Source organism: Pteropus medius, unplaced genomic scaffold, assembly GCF_902729225.1.
Source record: "Pteropus medius unplaced genomic scaffold, Ma_sr-lr_union100, whole genome shotgun sequence".
Lineage (NCBI taxonomy): Eukaryota > Metazoa > Chordata > Mammalia > Chiroptera > Pteropodidae > Pteropus > Pteropus medius.
Genome location: NW_024354500.1, coordinates 21,781,894 through 21,797,131, shown reverse-complemented (window position 1 = coordinate 21,797,131; position 15,238 = coordinate 21,781,894). Strand labels below are relative to the sequence as shown.

Below are 15,238 nucleotides of genomic sequence, written 5' to 3'. Positions count from 1 at the left end.
AGAAGTTCCTCTAACATTTCTTATAATACTGATTTAGTTTGATGAATTCCTTTAGATTTTTCTTGTCTAGGAAGCTCTTTATCTGTCCTTCAATTCTAAATGATAGCTTTGATGGGTAGAGTAATCTTGATTGTAGGTTCTTACTTTTCATCACTTTGAATATTTCATGCCAATCTCTTCTAGCCTGCAAAGTTTCCATTGAGAAATCAGCTGACAATCTTATGGGAGCTCCCTTCTAGGTAACTAGACGTTCTTTTTTCTAGAGCTTTGTTCTGTTCTTTCAATTTGCTCTATACATTTTAGAATAGTAGAGGTAATGGTGGACATACTTCTATTATTAATGACTGATGAGAATCCTTTTTATGTATGATTTTTAGCATAAGTTTTTGAGATATAACCTTTATTAAGTAAGTGTTCTCTATTCATAATTCGCAATGAATATTTTTTAAATGATAATTGGGTTTTGAATTTTATTAAATGTTTTCACATTTATTGATATGATCACATGGTGTCTTTAATCTGTTAATACAGTAAATTGAGGTTATTTTTAATGTTGAATTATTCTGCATTATTACATTTAGTCTTAATCGATAGTGGTTTATTACCCTTTACTGAATTTCTGCGTTTGTTCTTTTATTTTATACTTTAACATTTATATAGGTAAGTGAAGTGCTTATAGCTTTCTTCTTCATTTTGGTAGCAGTGTTATGCTAGCCTGGTAAAATGAGTCAGATGTTTCTAATCTTTTTCTTTGGCCTGAAAATGTTTTGTAAAATGAGAATTATATATTTCCTAAGTTTATAAGAATTTGTAAATTTTTCTGAAATTTTTATTTTTGAAGAATTTTTTTTATCTTTTATTTTATCTAAGATCATTTTTTTCTCTCAGGCCAAGTTTGATTATTTATGTTTTATCTAGAATAAAGTTATTTTATATAGTTTTTCAAATTTACATATTTATAGTACATGCTATTCTTTAATGGTAATTTTAATAGCCTTTGTTATTCCTAATGTTATTTATTTTGTCTCATCCTCTACCTTTAAAAAAAATCACAATTGCCAAAGGTTTAGTCGTTTTATTGGCCTTTTAAATTAGCGTGGGTTTTATAGATCAGTTATACTGTTTTTTTATTTCCTGTTTTGTTAATTTCTGCTTTTATCTCTTAAAGTTCTTCTTATCATTTCTTTAAGTAGTTCACTTAATTTCATTTTCTATTGTTTTCTATGTGGGCTATAACTATCATGAATATTGTCATAACAAAGTTTTGATATAAACACTGCCTTGTTTTTAAGCTCTAAATAGTCTGTAATTTAGCTTTTAATTTATTTTTAATTCAATAATTATTTAAAAATTTTCCCCACAAGGGGTACAAAAATCTTAATTTTTATTTCTAATTTCATTACCTTGCAGTTTGTGAATATGTCCCATATGTTATATTTTTATGAATCTATTTAATTTTACTTTTTGCCCTAGGACTAGTTAACTTTTATTCCATTTGTAGCTTAAAGAACTGTACATACTCTCATTCTTATGTATAATACTGCAAAGAAAGAATCAGTTTTATTGATTTTTATCTTAATAGTCCATATTTTTCTCCCACTTTTTCTGTGGTTTTCTGAGAGCTACACGTTAAGTCTTTCATTTTAAACTTAGTTTGACAGTTTATTCTTATAGTTTTCTCAGTTGTTGTTCCATATACTTGGAAAAATTATTAGTTTCATAGAGATGTGTTACTTTGGAAACTTCTCTATCTCCTATTCCTTTTATCAGTATGAAAAATCTTTCCTCATCTCTTTTAATGCTTTTTATTTTCAATATTAGCACTATGACATCTGATTTTAGCATATTAGCATTTGCTTAATTTGCTCTTTTCATCTCTTTATTCTAAATCTTCCTATGTCATTGGATTTGAGGTATGTCTCATAAATACAGTACTGGATTTTGATTTTTTTATGTATTATAAAAGTTGTAAACTTTTAACTAGTAAATTTAAAGCATTCCTACTTATTGTGATTTCTGATATTCTGATTCCTGATATTCTGATATTCTTGTTGTCTTTTCTATTTATTATGTTTTCTAGTTTTTTGTTGTCCCTTTGCCCACCTTTAATTGTTCTGATAAATTTTCCCCTAGTTCTGTTTTTCTTCTATTTTACAATATATTATTTGTTTCTATCGTCTCGTGGTTACCTTTACATTGTTAACAATGTAAAGTGCTCAAACATTTTTTTCTAACATCTAATTAGTATCTCTAATATTTCTGAGAGCAAAACAAGAGGGTTAGCATACTTTCATTTTCCCTGGCCCCCCTGCAACTTTTATCTCTTTCTCATTAATATTATTTTGATATTTGTGTCCAAGTGGCTATACTTAAAAAGCATAAATATTTATAAATGTTTTAATATTTATTTAGACTCAATATATTTTGTTACTTTCTTTATTATCTATTACTTTCTTTACTTCTTTTATATCATTCCTTTTCCTGAATTTCTCCCTATTACTATAGGTTTATATTGTCTAGCAGTTCTTTTAAAGATAATCTTGAAGCAGTAAAACTTCAAAGTTCCTTTCAGTTCTAAAAATATCCTATTTCTGCCTCTCACTTAAATAATAGTTTAGTTGGTGTAGAATGCTATCTTCAAAATTATTTTTCCTTAGAATGTTGAAGATATTATTCCACTTCCTTCTTATATCCTGGGTTGCTTACATGGAGTCTGATGTCAATTTTATTCTTATTTCTTTGTAAGAAATATTTCTTTTGATTGTGATAGCTTTTAAGAGTTTCTCTTTATTCTCGATGTTTACAAATTTCATCACAGTGTATCTGGGGCGGGGGGGTATGGGGTGTTTGTGTATGTGTATGTTTTATCTTTAATTTATCCTATAGCCAGGAGGATCTTTAAAAGCTCTGAGAAATTTTTCCATAATATTTCTTTAAATGCTGCCTTTTACCCCAATTTTCTCTATTTTGTCCTTCTGGAAGTAATTTTAAACTGTCGTTAGAACTCTGTGTCATCATGTATCTTAAATCTCCTACTTTCCTTGTCTTAATCTCTGCTACTAATATCTAGCTTTGGGCTGCAGTATTCTTCTTCATGTGCACTCATCTGCTTTCTGTTTTTTAGGCATTTCTCACAGTTTCTAGACCACACAGTTTACACTTCTTTTTTTCCCACTTATTTTATGAAATGTCATCTGTTGTCTCTAAGGATTTGAGGTAAAGGGTATATGAGAGGGTGATAGTTATAAACAGTGCTCAGTTTTCCAATTTAAATATCTTTTCAAATTTTGTAATATTTGTTAATCCAGCTTTAAAGCAGAACCAGATTGGGATTTGGCAAGGCAGATGGTGAACTGTGAAGACCCAGCTGTGGGGGGAGTCACGAGCAGACACACAGAGGCTAAAAAGAAGCTGTATTACTGGAGGTCACAACAGTGGGGCCGGTGGTGACAAGAACTGAGCAGGTGACAAGATAGGAGCCTGTTTATAGAAATGGAGAATCAGGAATTGAAATTTATAAGTAGAAAAGTCCACAGGACTGAGGGGATCTAAGGTCTTAATGGGCTGCTGGTGTGGGAGAAGAAATCAGAGAAGGCCGAGCCCTGAACATTAGGATGGCTGCCCTTATGGAAACTGATGTGTCAGATGTGTAAAATAGTAGAGTTCCTTTGAAAATTGCTATTATAAAAGTTGTATTTTAAAATGACAGCTTAGAAAATATATCAGTAGAAAAATCAGTGTGTATTTTACTGTGTGGAGTATCTGATTTTATACTGATTCCACATGTGATGATGAAACAAAATGTAGCTTCCTTTCTCTTTCTCAGGATCCTGGATTTTGCTACACTCTTCATTTAAGATTAGTTTTGTGGCTTTAGACATTGTAGTCCACATATAAACATTCCTTAGGCTTACCTCCATACTTGGATCACTTTTAAGACATATGAATATTCATCTGATCATAGTAGAATGCTCCTGCCCGTAGAAATAGGTTTTACTAATTTAGTTTCTATACATTTTCCTATACAGGTTGTGACCATGTTATTGTCCAGAGAGACATTAATTATTAAAATAAATATCAATAGCCCCAAATTACATGTATTTTAATTCACGTTATAGTATCAGGAAGTCCCAAAGTAACACACATATAGAGAGCAAATTAAAAGTTTCTGTATTGCAACATTGAGCATTATATTAATTCTTATAAAACTTCAGTGCATTCAGCACTTAGCATTTAACATTTCAACATCTTTACATTGTTTTATATAATCCTTTATTGATAGTTTAAAAATAGAAATGAGATACCTTTGCTAGCCCACACAGTTGAGACAGATCAGTGGGAGGAATGACAAGTGAAAAAGAAAGTATAACTAGTCTTTAGGAATTGAATGGAAAAGTAATCTTTGAAATTCAAGTTGGGATCAAGGACTGCATATGAGGAATGAGCAAAGTAGTCACCATAAAGATGTTTAAATCTTAACTGAGAAAAAAGTCTCAATGTCTCAAGTATAGCAGGAATTTCAGTTGGTTAATGCTACAACTACATTATGCCTGTAAAAGAGTAAATGTATGAAGGAGAGGGTGCTAGGAATCCATGACTTTATCATACTGAGAGTTATCTTGATAAGAATAAATTTAAGTACTAAGTAGATTTAAGTACTACATGAAATAAGGAATCACATGTGGAGAAATTGTGGAGAAATGGTAAAATCTTTGTAAGTACTATTTAAAATGATGATAATTATCATGATCGGTTGAGAACTTGCAATATGCCTAACACAGTGCTACTCAGCTTCTATACGTTATCTCTCATCATTAAAACAACCTGGTGAGATAAACATGGTAAAGGTAAAGTTCTTTTTATAGGATTAGAAGAACTGGAAAGCTAAATTAACATCTGGTGAATTTCAACAAAATAAACAAATAATATGACTAATTTGGGCCTAAATTTAAAAAAGATATGCTTTAGCTGTGGATTGGAGTAGAGGTGGGAGGATGGAAGTTGTATTTTTATTTTTTTATTATGAATTTTTATGACTTTTTTCTAGTTCAATGTTTTGCTCTCTTCAGTTTTTGATAAGAGCACGACTGAGACTGACAAAGGAAGAAACTAGTTCAGTTACTGGTTCTGGTTTATAAAGACTTATTTTAATAAGATTTACACAAAGAAATTATACCAATAGTGAAATAAGTAGCAGCCTTTACCAAGATGAAGTTGCTCATCTTTGCAGATGAGTCACAAGTAACTAATGGCAGATTCAGAGTGATTAAGTTGCAGAAAGAAAAATATCTATGAAATCATGACTGTGTACTTGCAGTGACTCGATTAGTTTTTTTAAATAATTTGATTAGAGCACACATTATAATATAATAACAGAGTAATGTATTAAGTACTATGAAATATGTTTTTTTAATAAAATATATTTATTAAAGAAATGTTGTAACTCAGATGATATAGCAATGGCACAACTCAACTTAAAAAGTACCTTAATAGAATAGTAGAGAAAAGATAAGTACCTAAAAATTTAATGTAATAAATTGTTTAAGTTCCCTGACTTTGGTATCAGACAGGCTTGGGTTCCATACACATCTTTGATCTTTACTAACCTTTCTAAGCTTTAGAATCTTCAACATTATATATCAGGAGAAATATTACTACACCTCTTAAGGCGTTTGAAAATTTTGAGCAAAATGATATCTGCAAAGTACTTAACTCATTAGAATGACACCCAATTTAAAAAGCTATAATTATTATTACTATTATTTTCATTGTTATTACTAGCTATGATGTTTGAGTGACATTTATTTTTTTAATTAGTATTGGTACATTAGTTAACAAAATCTAGTAAGTTTCAGGAGTACAATTTAACAGTAATGCATATATATATATTGCATTGTGTGTTTACCGCCCATAGTTAAATTTCTTTCTGTCACCACATATTCGACCACTTTTACCCCATCTACCTGTAAGTTATTTTTGTACTAGGCTATTAGCCAAACCATTTTATGCTCTGCTCTTATACCTTGAATATCACACTCGTATTAAAGCAAAGTGATTTTTCCTTTTCAAAGGCTGTTGCTATGTAATCTTAATATCGACACAGATAAAACTACAAAGAATTAGCAGTTAAAAAGGAAGGATAAAGAATGTAGATGAAAGAATTATGCAAGATATCTGTAATTTAAATTAAACCAAAGAAAGGACCTTTCCCACAATTACATGTCAAGAAAAACTTTTCAGTAAAGCAGTAATTTTAATCTCCCTTGAGTTTAAATTTACATTCAGGCTCTTCTCATAAAAAATTGAACATACAAATGGAATTAAGACTTTTTTTTCTATCATTGATATTGTATACAGCATAAAGACTACAGGGTCTCTAATTTCTGTAAATAATTACTTTGTCACAGAGGAGAGATAGATATCTGACATAAAAGCAATGAAAAGGAGATTAACAGTCCTCTGAAGGACACGTGATTCCCTCTCATACTCAGTGTGAGTCTTTTTTGTTTCCACAGAGCATCTGCACAACCACTACTGCATTTTTGCACTTTTTCTTCCTGGCTTCATTCTGTTGGGTTTTAACTGAGGCGTGGCAGTCATATATGGCTGTAACTGGAAAAATTAGGACACGGCTTATAAGGAAACGCTTTTTGTGCCTTGGATGGGGTAAGCATGTTAATATACCCTTTGTGCTCTTGTTAAAATGACGAAACACATATAATAAAACAGTAGATTGCGATTATCCTCAGGCTGCTTTTATTTGTGTCTAATTTGATATATGGAAGTGAAAATATATGAGGCTGGTCATTTTTGAACTTTCTTTGGGCATTTGGAACTTTAAAAAGGAGTGAATATTGGATGACCACATGGCTAGTCAGTTAACAATGAATGGTGTGAGATGAGGCCTAAGATATCTACAGGCAGAAAAACAAAGTGTTCTCTGTTAATATGTTCCGAAAATGCAAAATGTTTTAATATATTCAGGGCTTGAAGTTATGTACACTAGTCATATATCTACCACAAGAAAACTGAGGAATTCATTCCAAGAGCGCTCAAAACAATTAAAGACTACAGCTATTCATGCCACAGGAAAAAGCCAGTTAGAGAATGAATGAAACCTCCTGAACATCCAGTCAGGTCCTCAAAGGAAAAATAGAATTGTTGACAGACTGAGAATTAATTAATTCTTTGCTTATCTTTATTAGGAAAAGTTTCTCTTAAATTGCCTTTTAAAAGACATCTTGAAAGTCTATGCATTTCATAGGGCCAATTCTAATGTTAAATGAATTAATGAATTCATTTAGTTTAATTAGTATTAGTTTAAGAAACTAGTTTTAGAAAAACCCCAGGATTTTGACATGTTTGCATCTGAGTTTCAAAAGACTTGCACTAAAAACACTGAGAAATTTTGGACCAAATACATGAGAAATACCTAATGTACCAGAAGACTGGAGAATGGAATGCTCGAGGGAGCCCAAAATATTACAAAAAGAATAGTAGACTTAATACAACACCAGAATAATTAATGCTGGGAAAAAAAATAGGATTAAGAACACTTAAAGATTATCTATCAGGTTTCAGCAAAGGTCTGTCACATCTGGCTAATGTATTTGGGCTCTTTGCCCTAATAAAAAAATGAGAAAGCTGTTAAGAAATTAGAGAATGTATTCTACTTATACTTTCATAAAATTTTTGTCTGGATTTCACATCAAAGACCTAATGTTGGACTGGTATGAAATTGGGAGAGGGGGACATTCTTGTCATCAATTAGTACCATAGATCCAAAAAGTATAGAATGCAAGTAAAAAAGACTCTTCTTGAAGCATAAAGAATGGTGATTTTCAGAATTGGTGAATTTCAGAAATTTAACATCATTACCAAAGATCTTGAGGAGAGGATTCGGCTAATCTCCAAGTTTACAGTTAATATTAACCTACTCTGGGTAGCAAAAATGCACAACTGATGGTACTAGATTATCAGGAAGTCTGTGAGTAAGCAGAATAGTGGCACATGAGTTTCATTATGGCTAAGTGCAACATAGTAAATTTAGAAAAAAAAATGTTAAATCTAAATTATATGGAATGAAGACTGTTAACTCTTCAGGTATGACCCAGGAGAGGTTTTTTTCCTAATGAACATGTTCTAGTCAATCAAAAAAGTCAACTAATGACATGCATGAAATGCATAAAGAAGAGGGAGGTAGAAGAGGAGGAGACATTTTATATTTCATATATATAATTATACGTGATATATATGTATATATGTTTCCATATATATTTCCATATATATATGGAAAGAGAGAGAAGTTACACACACCAGTATTTGTTAAAAAATATATATCCTTTTGAGGTACTCTCCATAGTTCTTGTCATTAAACCTCATATCACTTGAAAAGACTCACAGAAAAGAATAGCAGGAAGGAGAGAAAATGATAAGAAGAAAGAATATGGGTGTATGGAATACAAGAAGGTGATTAGCTGATGGATTTTACAAAATATGGTCTTCCTGAAAAGAAGGCATGACCAAAACTTAAAAATGAATTTAAACAGCATAGATTAGAATTTAAACAGCATAGATTAGAGAGGTTCCATTGAACTTGAGTAAGGTATGATTTATATAAATATAAAAGGTGTCAGATCAGAATTGGTACAGGGGAGGGACTGAGCAAAGCATGGACTGATACCTACATAGAGGTCCATGAAGAGAAATTGGCATGTATTGTCTGACCGTCATTCAGGATTGTTAAAGGAGGGTAATTAGAAAGCCCAAAACTTAATTTATTATGGCTTTTAACGATGTTCCTACTTTCTTGTTATCATAAGTAAATAATAAAGAATTAAGTGCTAAGATTTTTTTTTAATACCTTATAAATACAATTTGATGTGGATCAATTTATGGCCACTTGAATGTTCGTTCCACTTCTGGGATATTCTGTCACACCTTAACATCCTTTTTTCTTTTTTTTTTTTAGCCTTTCTGATTTTCTAACTGTAAATTTCCTTTATAACAGTGTAAACCTCTAGGGAAAAAATAACTTAAAATATATACTAAATCTCTGTTATTAGTTTCCTTTAAACCCATGCCAAATGCGATGGTAACCTAGCAACATCAGAGAAGTGCACTGAGTTAAAAACTCAGCTGTCGCTCTCATATTTTTGTACTTGAAAGAAATTTTGTAATGGAAACATGCTTTATGAAGTGATTCATCCAAAGGTAGTTCCTCCGATTTAATCGTTTCGAGTTTGTCCTAGCCTCTCTTGAGCCAGTATGCACAGTGGTTATACCTGAATGTGAAGTGTGACAATGTTTTTCTTACAGGTTTACCAGCATTAGTAGTGGCCACATCAGTAGGCTTCACCAGGACAAAAGGATATGGCACTGATCACTAGTAAGTCAATCCACAGTGATAAATCATGTTTATAATCAAGTAAATCATCAATGTGCTTCATTAGTCTTGGTGGGCACTGCTGATGGTTTGCATTTTGTCATTGAGTCATTGACAATGGTAGAAATCACATTAGTGAGAAATGAAGTTGGGTTGTTTAAATGCACGAAAGTTAGAAAATAAATGCCACATCACTGTTCAGAATCCTTGTTTCAATTTCCCATTTCTCTATAAGACCAGAGTACTTGACTTTTTAAATATTTCAGTATGTACTTTGCATGTTCAATCTCAAACACACTGTTATAGAACTGGATAAATCTTGACATGTTTACCTTTTAGAATGTAATTCTGATCTGAGCTTCTAATTTCACCGATGATGATATATATCGGTATCAACAACATTTTGTCATGTTTGTTCAAGTTTTCTTGTCTATGTTAGGATAATACATACTAACACTTATAGATCAGGGGAATCAATAGATTCCAGATTAGGAATTGCCTGGGCTATGGGAAGAAATTAGAAGAGAGAAAAAGGGGTATGATATCAGCTCATCCTAATTAATCATAACTGTAATACTAATAAATTCTATGAGAGGATTTATAAATAAAGTTTATATTTCAAATGTAATACAATGCATTTTCATATTTTACTTTATCTGTTTTTTCAAGCTGAGGAGGCATTGAGAAGTGGGGAGAAAGATGTATATCTTATTAGAAGGATGAATTTTAAAGTGAAGTGTTCTGTTTAATTGTCATTAGGTTTGAGATAAGAACCACTGCTAATTATTAGGCTCTTCGGTAGGTTCACTCAAATTGAGTGTGCCAAGAGACATCACTTGTCCATCCAAAAGAAATATCTAAAGAATTTAAAGAACTCAGTGTCATCAGAGCACTTGTTTTTCTTATGCAATCTGTATTATCAGGGGAAGAAAACCTCCCTGATATCTTATGTTGTCAAGCAGTGCTTACTCCAGCAGTATTTCCTTTAAGCAGTTGCTTTTTACAATAATATGATTTCTTTGGTATAAATCCAGTATTTGAATGGTACTGTATTGGGGATATGGAAAGATGTAGGATTATGGATGATATGGTTCTAACTTTCAAGGAGCTTATGATTAAAACCAAATATAATACAAAGATTAACTTACACACAAATATAGAAATTTAGTGGCAGTCTCAGAGACACCAAACTAAAGTGTTCTATCACACTTAAAGATTTTTCTCCAGGTATTTTATTTAAAAAATAGATATTAAATCATCAGTCACAAAGTGGGAAAGCAGAATTTTATCTGTCTGCTGTTATGGCAAGAAGCAATAACTAAATGGAGACTTTGCACACACACATACACACATTTGTGTTGTGGATTTAATTGATACATGTATGTGTGTGTATATATATAAAATTACTAGATGAAAAACGTTAAGTTATAGTGTACATGGAGTAACATTTACTCTATTAGGTTTAGAGTTCTGTGAGTTTTAACAAATGCATAAGTCATGTAACTACTACCACAACAAATATAGAAGTTTGTTGTTAGAACAGACACAGAGTTGTTAATTTTGAAGGCAGCATTCTGATTCTGTGGACTGATAAGTACTGTTGAAAACAGTCACATGTCAAAAACAAGCACATGAAATCATGGGCATGACCCTTTTCATCAACAGTGATAAAATGGTCCCTCATAGTTTCCTCATTTGACTCTCCTGGATTCTGCATGAGCAGATGAGTCACCTTGCAAAGCCTCCAGTGCCAAGCCCCATGTCCTCTTGGGTTTTCCTGTGCTGTGTGAGAATGAATGTTTTTTCTTAAATGGGTTACCATGTCTCTATCAGTGCAAACCTGCATCTCTTGGTGAATTTAGTAATTGAAATAAATAAAGCTGCACTGATTTTAATCAAAAGTTTATCTCTTGTGAATTTTCTTAGTACTTTGGGGAAAAAATAAAATTAGAAAGAAAAAAAAAAAGCATGCAAACTATCCATGTAAATTATCCATTCACTGCAATGATAGCTTTTAAGTCGGTTTCTCCCAGTAGCTCAGTGGCCTCAAGGAAGATCTGGTAAATGGCATGTCTAAGACTCTAAAAACAATTTTGCTTAAAAGTATATATTTGACAATTCTATAATGAATGCAGTGCAGTGTTTTACACAACTTGTCATCTTTGTACTGAAAGTCAATATAAAAATCTCACTGCAAGAGTAATTTATCTAAAATGTTTTAACTGTCCGAAAGTAAAGCCTTAAATAAGTTTCTTTTCTGTGAGACATATATAGTATTTTTCACTCATGAACTGCTCTAATTTTAGCTTTTCCCACATCTTCTATGCAATTTTTTTTTATTACAAAGCTTTGAAATTTGTCACAATTCCAAAGCTAAGCACATAGTCCAAGTTATTTGTATCACACTTCCGTGATTTAACACTTATCACTAATTTTTGTTAGTTTTTATCTGATGTTATTTTCAGTTGCTGGCTCTCTCTTGAAGGAGGACTACTCTACGCTTTTGTTGGACCTGCGGCAGCCGTTGTCCTGGTAAAAATTGAGATCAATTTATTTTGTTTTCTTAGCAAAAAAAAATTTTTAAAGACTATTTTATTTCAATTAGAGTGGCAATTTTGTGTTTGTTGTGTAGAAATATTAAAGTTCAATGAATTATTACTTAAATTTGAATATCAACTGCTATTCAGTCCTTATTACTCCAAAATATTCCTGTTTTAAAGATTGAAAAATATTAAATGGAGTATGGAATTTCTCTTACAGTAATTTCATATTTGTAAAGAAGTTTGAGTGTCAATAAATTCTTTCATGTATAAAACTTCATCGCTTATGATCATTTTACCTTTCTACTGTTCTATATAATCTATATAGTTGAGACCTCTTAAACTTAATAAATGCTGCTGCAGCCAAATATCAATGAGAAAATACATGTCCATATGCCAAGTTGCTCAGCCTCAGCTTTGCAGAGGTTTTGGACCAGCTACTTCTTTGCTGTGGGGCCGTCTTGGCCTCTACCTACTAGATATCAGTAATATCACTTTTTATTTTTCCCAATCAAAAATGTCTCCAGACATTTCTCAGTGCTTCCTGAGGGTAAAAATCACCCCCAGTTGAGAACCCCTGCCATGTTATGCATGAGGATTCCAATTTTTTTTCTTTTTGGAATTAAAACTAATTTCTGTACATGTTTAATAATAGGAACATGAAAATTTCCTACCGATTTGCCTTTCTCTCTCTCTGAATTTACTGATTACAAATCTTTCTTGTTCAGTAAACTTTTGAAAAATGTAAGGGAGTAAAGAAATGATCTGAATTAAATACAAAAATCTATATCACTATGCAATTAGGTTTCTAATTAGAAAATTTTCCTTTGGTTTCTTGAACAATTCATTCAATAAATTGGGAACTAGCGACACCTTTCTTAACTCTATGTGACATTTTCTTCCTTTAAAGTTTTCGCTCTATACAAAGAGCAGGAACTGTTAATATTCACAAGAGAAATAAAATCTAGACATAAGTGTTGAGAAGAGCATAGGAGAACTGGAACTATTAGATATAATTTTTGTCTGCTGCATTGAATTTTTATTTAATCAATTGAATTATTTCCCTAAGCTACTAAGTTAATATACATATAACCATAAAATGAAGAAACAAAGAGTATGTGTATAATTGAAAGACCAAAGTATGTTTTTGGAGTGGTGATGAATCTCCTCCTGATTAATTGGAGATTAATAGAATCCTTGAAATACGCTTTTTTTATTAGTTTAAATAATGAGAAGTTCGAAGATGAGTAAGTCTCCTGATTAAATGGTGTCTTGTCAGGAAGCTCTGAGGAGTGACACCTCTGAAGTCCCCGCCTCACAGGTGCTTTGCATTTTCCTTACACCAAGAATTAAACATATTTCAGCTTTATATTTCATCTGGCCAAAGTGAATTGGGGGAAGTGGAATTTTTTTTTAACTAGTCATCCTGCTTGATTTAAAGAGATTTTTTTGTGAAAAACTAGTTTCAGTGTAATTATCGTTTGTATTGGGGGAGCGTCAAAATTCTGTTGATGGTGGAGGTAAGGGACAGGAAGACAGAAAGAAGAAATATTTTTCTCTGATTATCTTGGTTTCATTATTGGAATGGATTCCTTTATCAGAAACTACGGGTAGATTAGAGAACTGTGGGTACTCATCATAATAAGCTGCTGCAAATAGACCACAGCTATCTCTGCAGCTTTTTACAATTTTACTTGAGAACGAAAAATATATGTGATTTCATTTCAGCTGTATTTAAATCATTTTATGTGAGAGTAAGAGAGTCTTAGAAAATGCCGAGAAGTGTTCAATACAGCACATTGTAAGAAGTGGTGTTAGTGTCCATCTTTTAAAGGAGTCTGGTGAGTTGAATAGGTTTTCTGCTTTGTCTTGAAAGGCATGGTGCATCAAAATGCTGCCCACTCTACAGGAGAAATAACCACACAGCATTAGGAATTTAGGCATTCTCTTCTCCCTGCTCGGGCAATGACAAATCCTCAGCACCTTTGGTAGCCAGGGCTCACACTAGACTCATACTGTGAGACTCAAAATCCTTTGACTCTCAGGCAAGGGTAAAACCATTTAGCCAATTGATTTTATTCAAGGGTGACTCAGAAAGAAGAATGCCAGACTGGCATAGTATGACACCATTTAAAAGTTAAGCAATTGAAAGTTAATTTCTTCAGTGTTAACTGTGAAGCATTGAAATCAAATGTACTTAATGTACTTTAAAACTTTAACACACCAATGTTAAATTGTTCTGTATTCTTTTATGCACTTATAAAATATTTGAGAAGTGCTTCGTGTCACTACTATTGTGAGTATTTGATTCTGTGGTGGTTGTAAATTGAGAAAACAGTGCTTTCAGGAGAAACAGAGACCTGATTCCCTTTAATATCATTGAAAGGTCAACCTTTGTTTCTGTTTGACAGGTCAACATGGTGATTGGCATTTTGGTATTTAATAAACTTGTTTCCAGAGATGGGATCCTAGATAAAAAGCTCAAACACAGAGCCGGGTAAGCTGCAATTGGTGGATTTTGAAGGTTCTTTACCAGTGAATCCCATACTCTAATTCTAGATCATCACTAACTGAATTTGACTGTGCCTTGAATTTTGTTCTTGGTGAACCAGTGTATCTGGTAGATTCTGCCATTCAAGTTTCCAATGTACTATTATTCTTAAGTAATGTGGCCAAAAATCTTTAAAAAAAAATTTTTTTTTTGAAGACCATTAAGAAAATCTGAGTTTGTGCATACAGCTTGTTGGTAACAGAAAAAGATTAAATGTTAATGCTAGTCTTAAAATACTTGTCCTTAGGTGAGGATTTTCAAAGACTCCCTAGTTTTGCTCACAAAGGACAAAAGGGTAGATTGAATATAATGTCATATGAGACAGAACTGAATTGGGAGAAGCAAACCCTAGTAGGGTGAAAATGCTGCATTTTCTTTGGTTAATTGTGTGTATCAGAAAAATTCTGTACTTGAAATAATCACTTATGAAATACTATTCTTGTCATATATTCTTATTCTATATGACATTTTGACTATAACTTGCTAGAAAGTTATTAATTTCCACTTGTGCATTTTAACCATTTATAAAATTTAGAAAAGCATTTTACTGTTATAATATCATCATATCTAATGACTTATTAACATTTCTTAAGCAGATCAATAGTAATTTTAAGGTTATATCTTCACTGCATCATAAAAATTTGTAGAAGCTTGAATGAAGTATTAATGCCTTTGAATTTCCCCTTGTATCTTTTCTTGCAAAAAGTTTATAGCTTTCTCTTTTCTGTTTAACTATGCCTTTATTCACAACTTACCCTGCAA

At 32.0% G+C, this 15,238-nt stretch overlaps 1 protein-coding gene across 7 annotated transcripts in view; it reads left to right on the top strand.

Annotated features, from left to right (window-relative positions):
- Nucleotides 1–15,238, top strand: part of ADGRB3 (adhesion G protein-coupled receptor B3) — a 654,835-nt gene that overhangs the window by 591,904 nt on the left and 47,693 nt on the right. For all 7 annotated transcript variants that reach the window (XM_039852889.1, XM_039852886.1, XM_039852892.1 and 4 more), the window contains 4 exons: nucleotides 6,516–6,666; nucleotides 9,319–9,388; nucleotides 11,851–11,917; nucleotides 14,337–14,422. In XM_039852889.1, coding sequence (XP_039708823.1) covers nucleotides 6,516–6,666; nucleotides 9,319–9,388; nucleotides 11,851–11,917; nucleotides 14,337–14,422 — 374 coding nt within the window. The remainder of the gene's footprint in view (nucleotides 1–6,515; nucleotides 6,667–9,318; nucleotides 9,389–11,850; nucleotides 11,918–14,336; nucleotides 14,423–15,238) is intronic.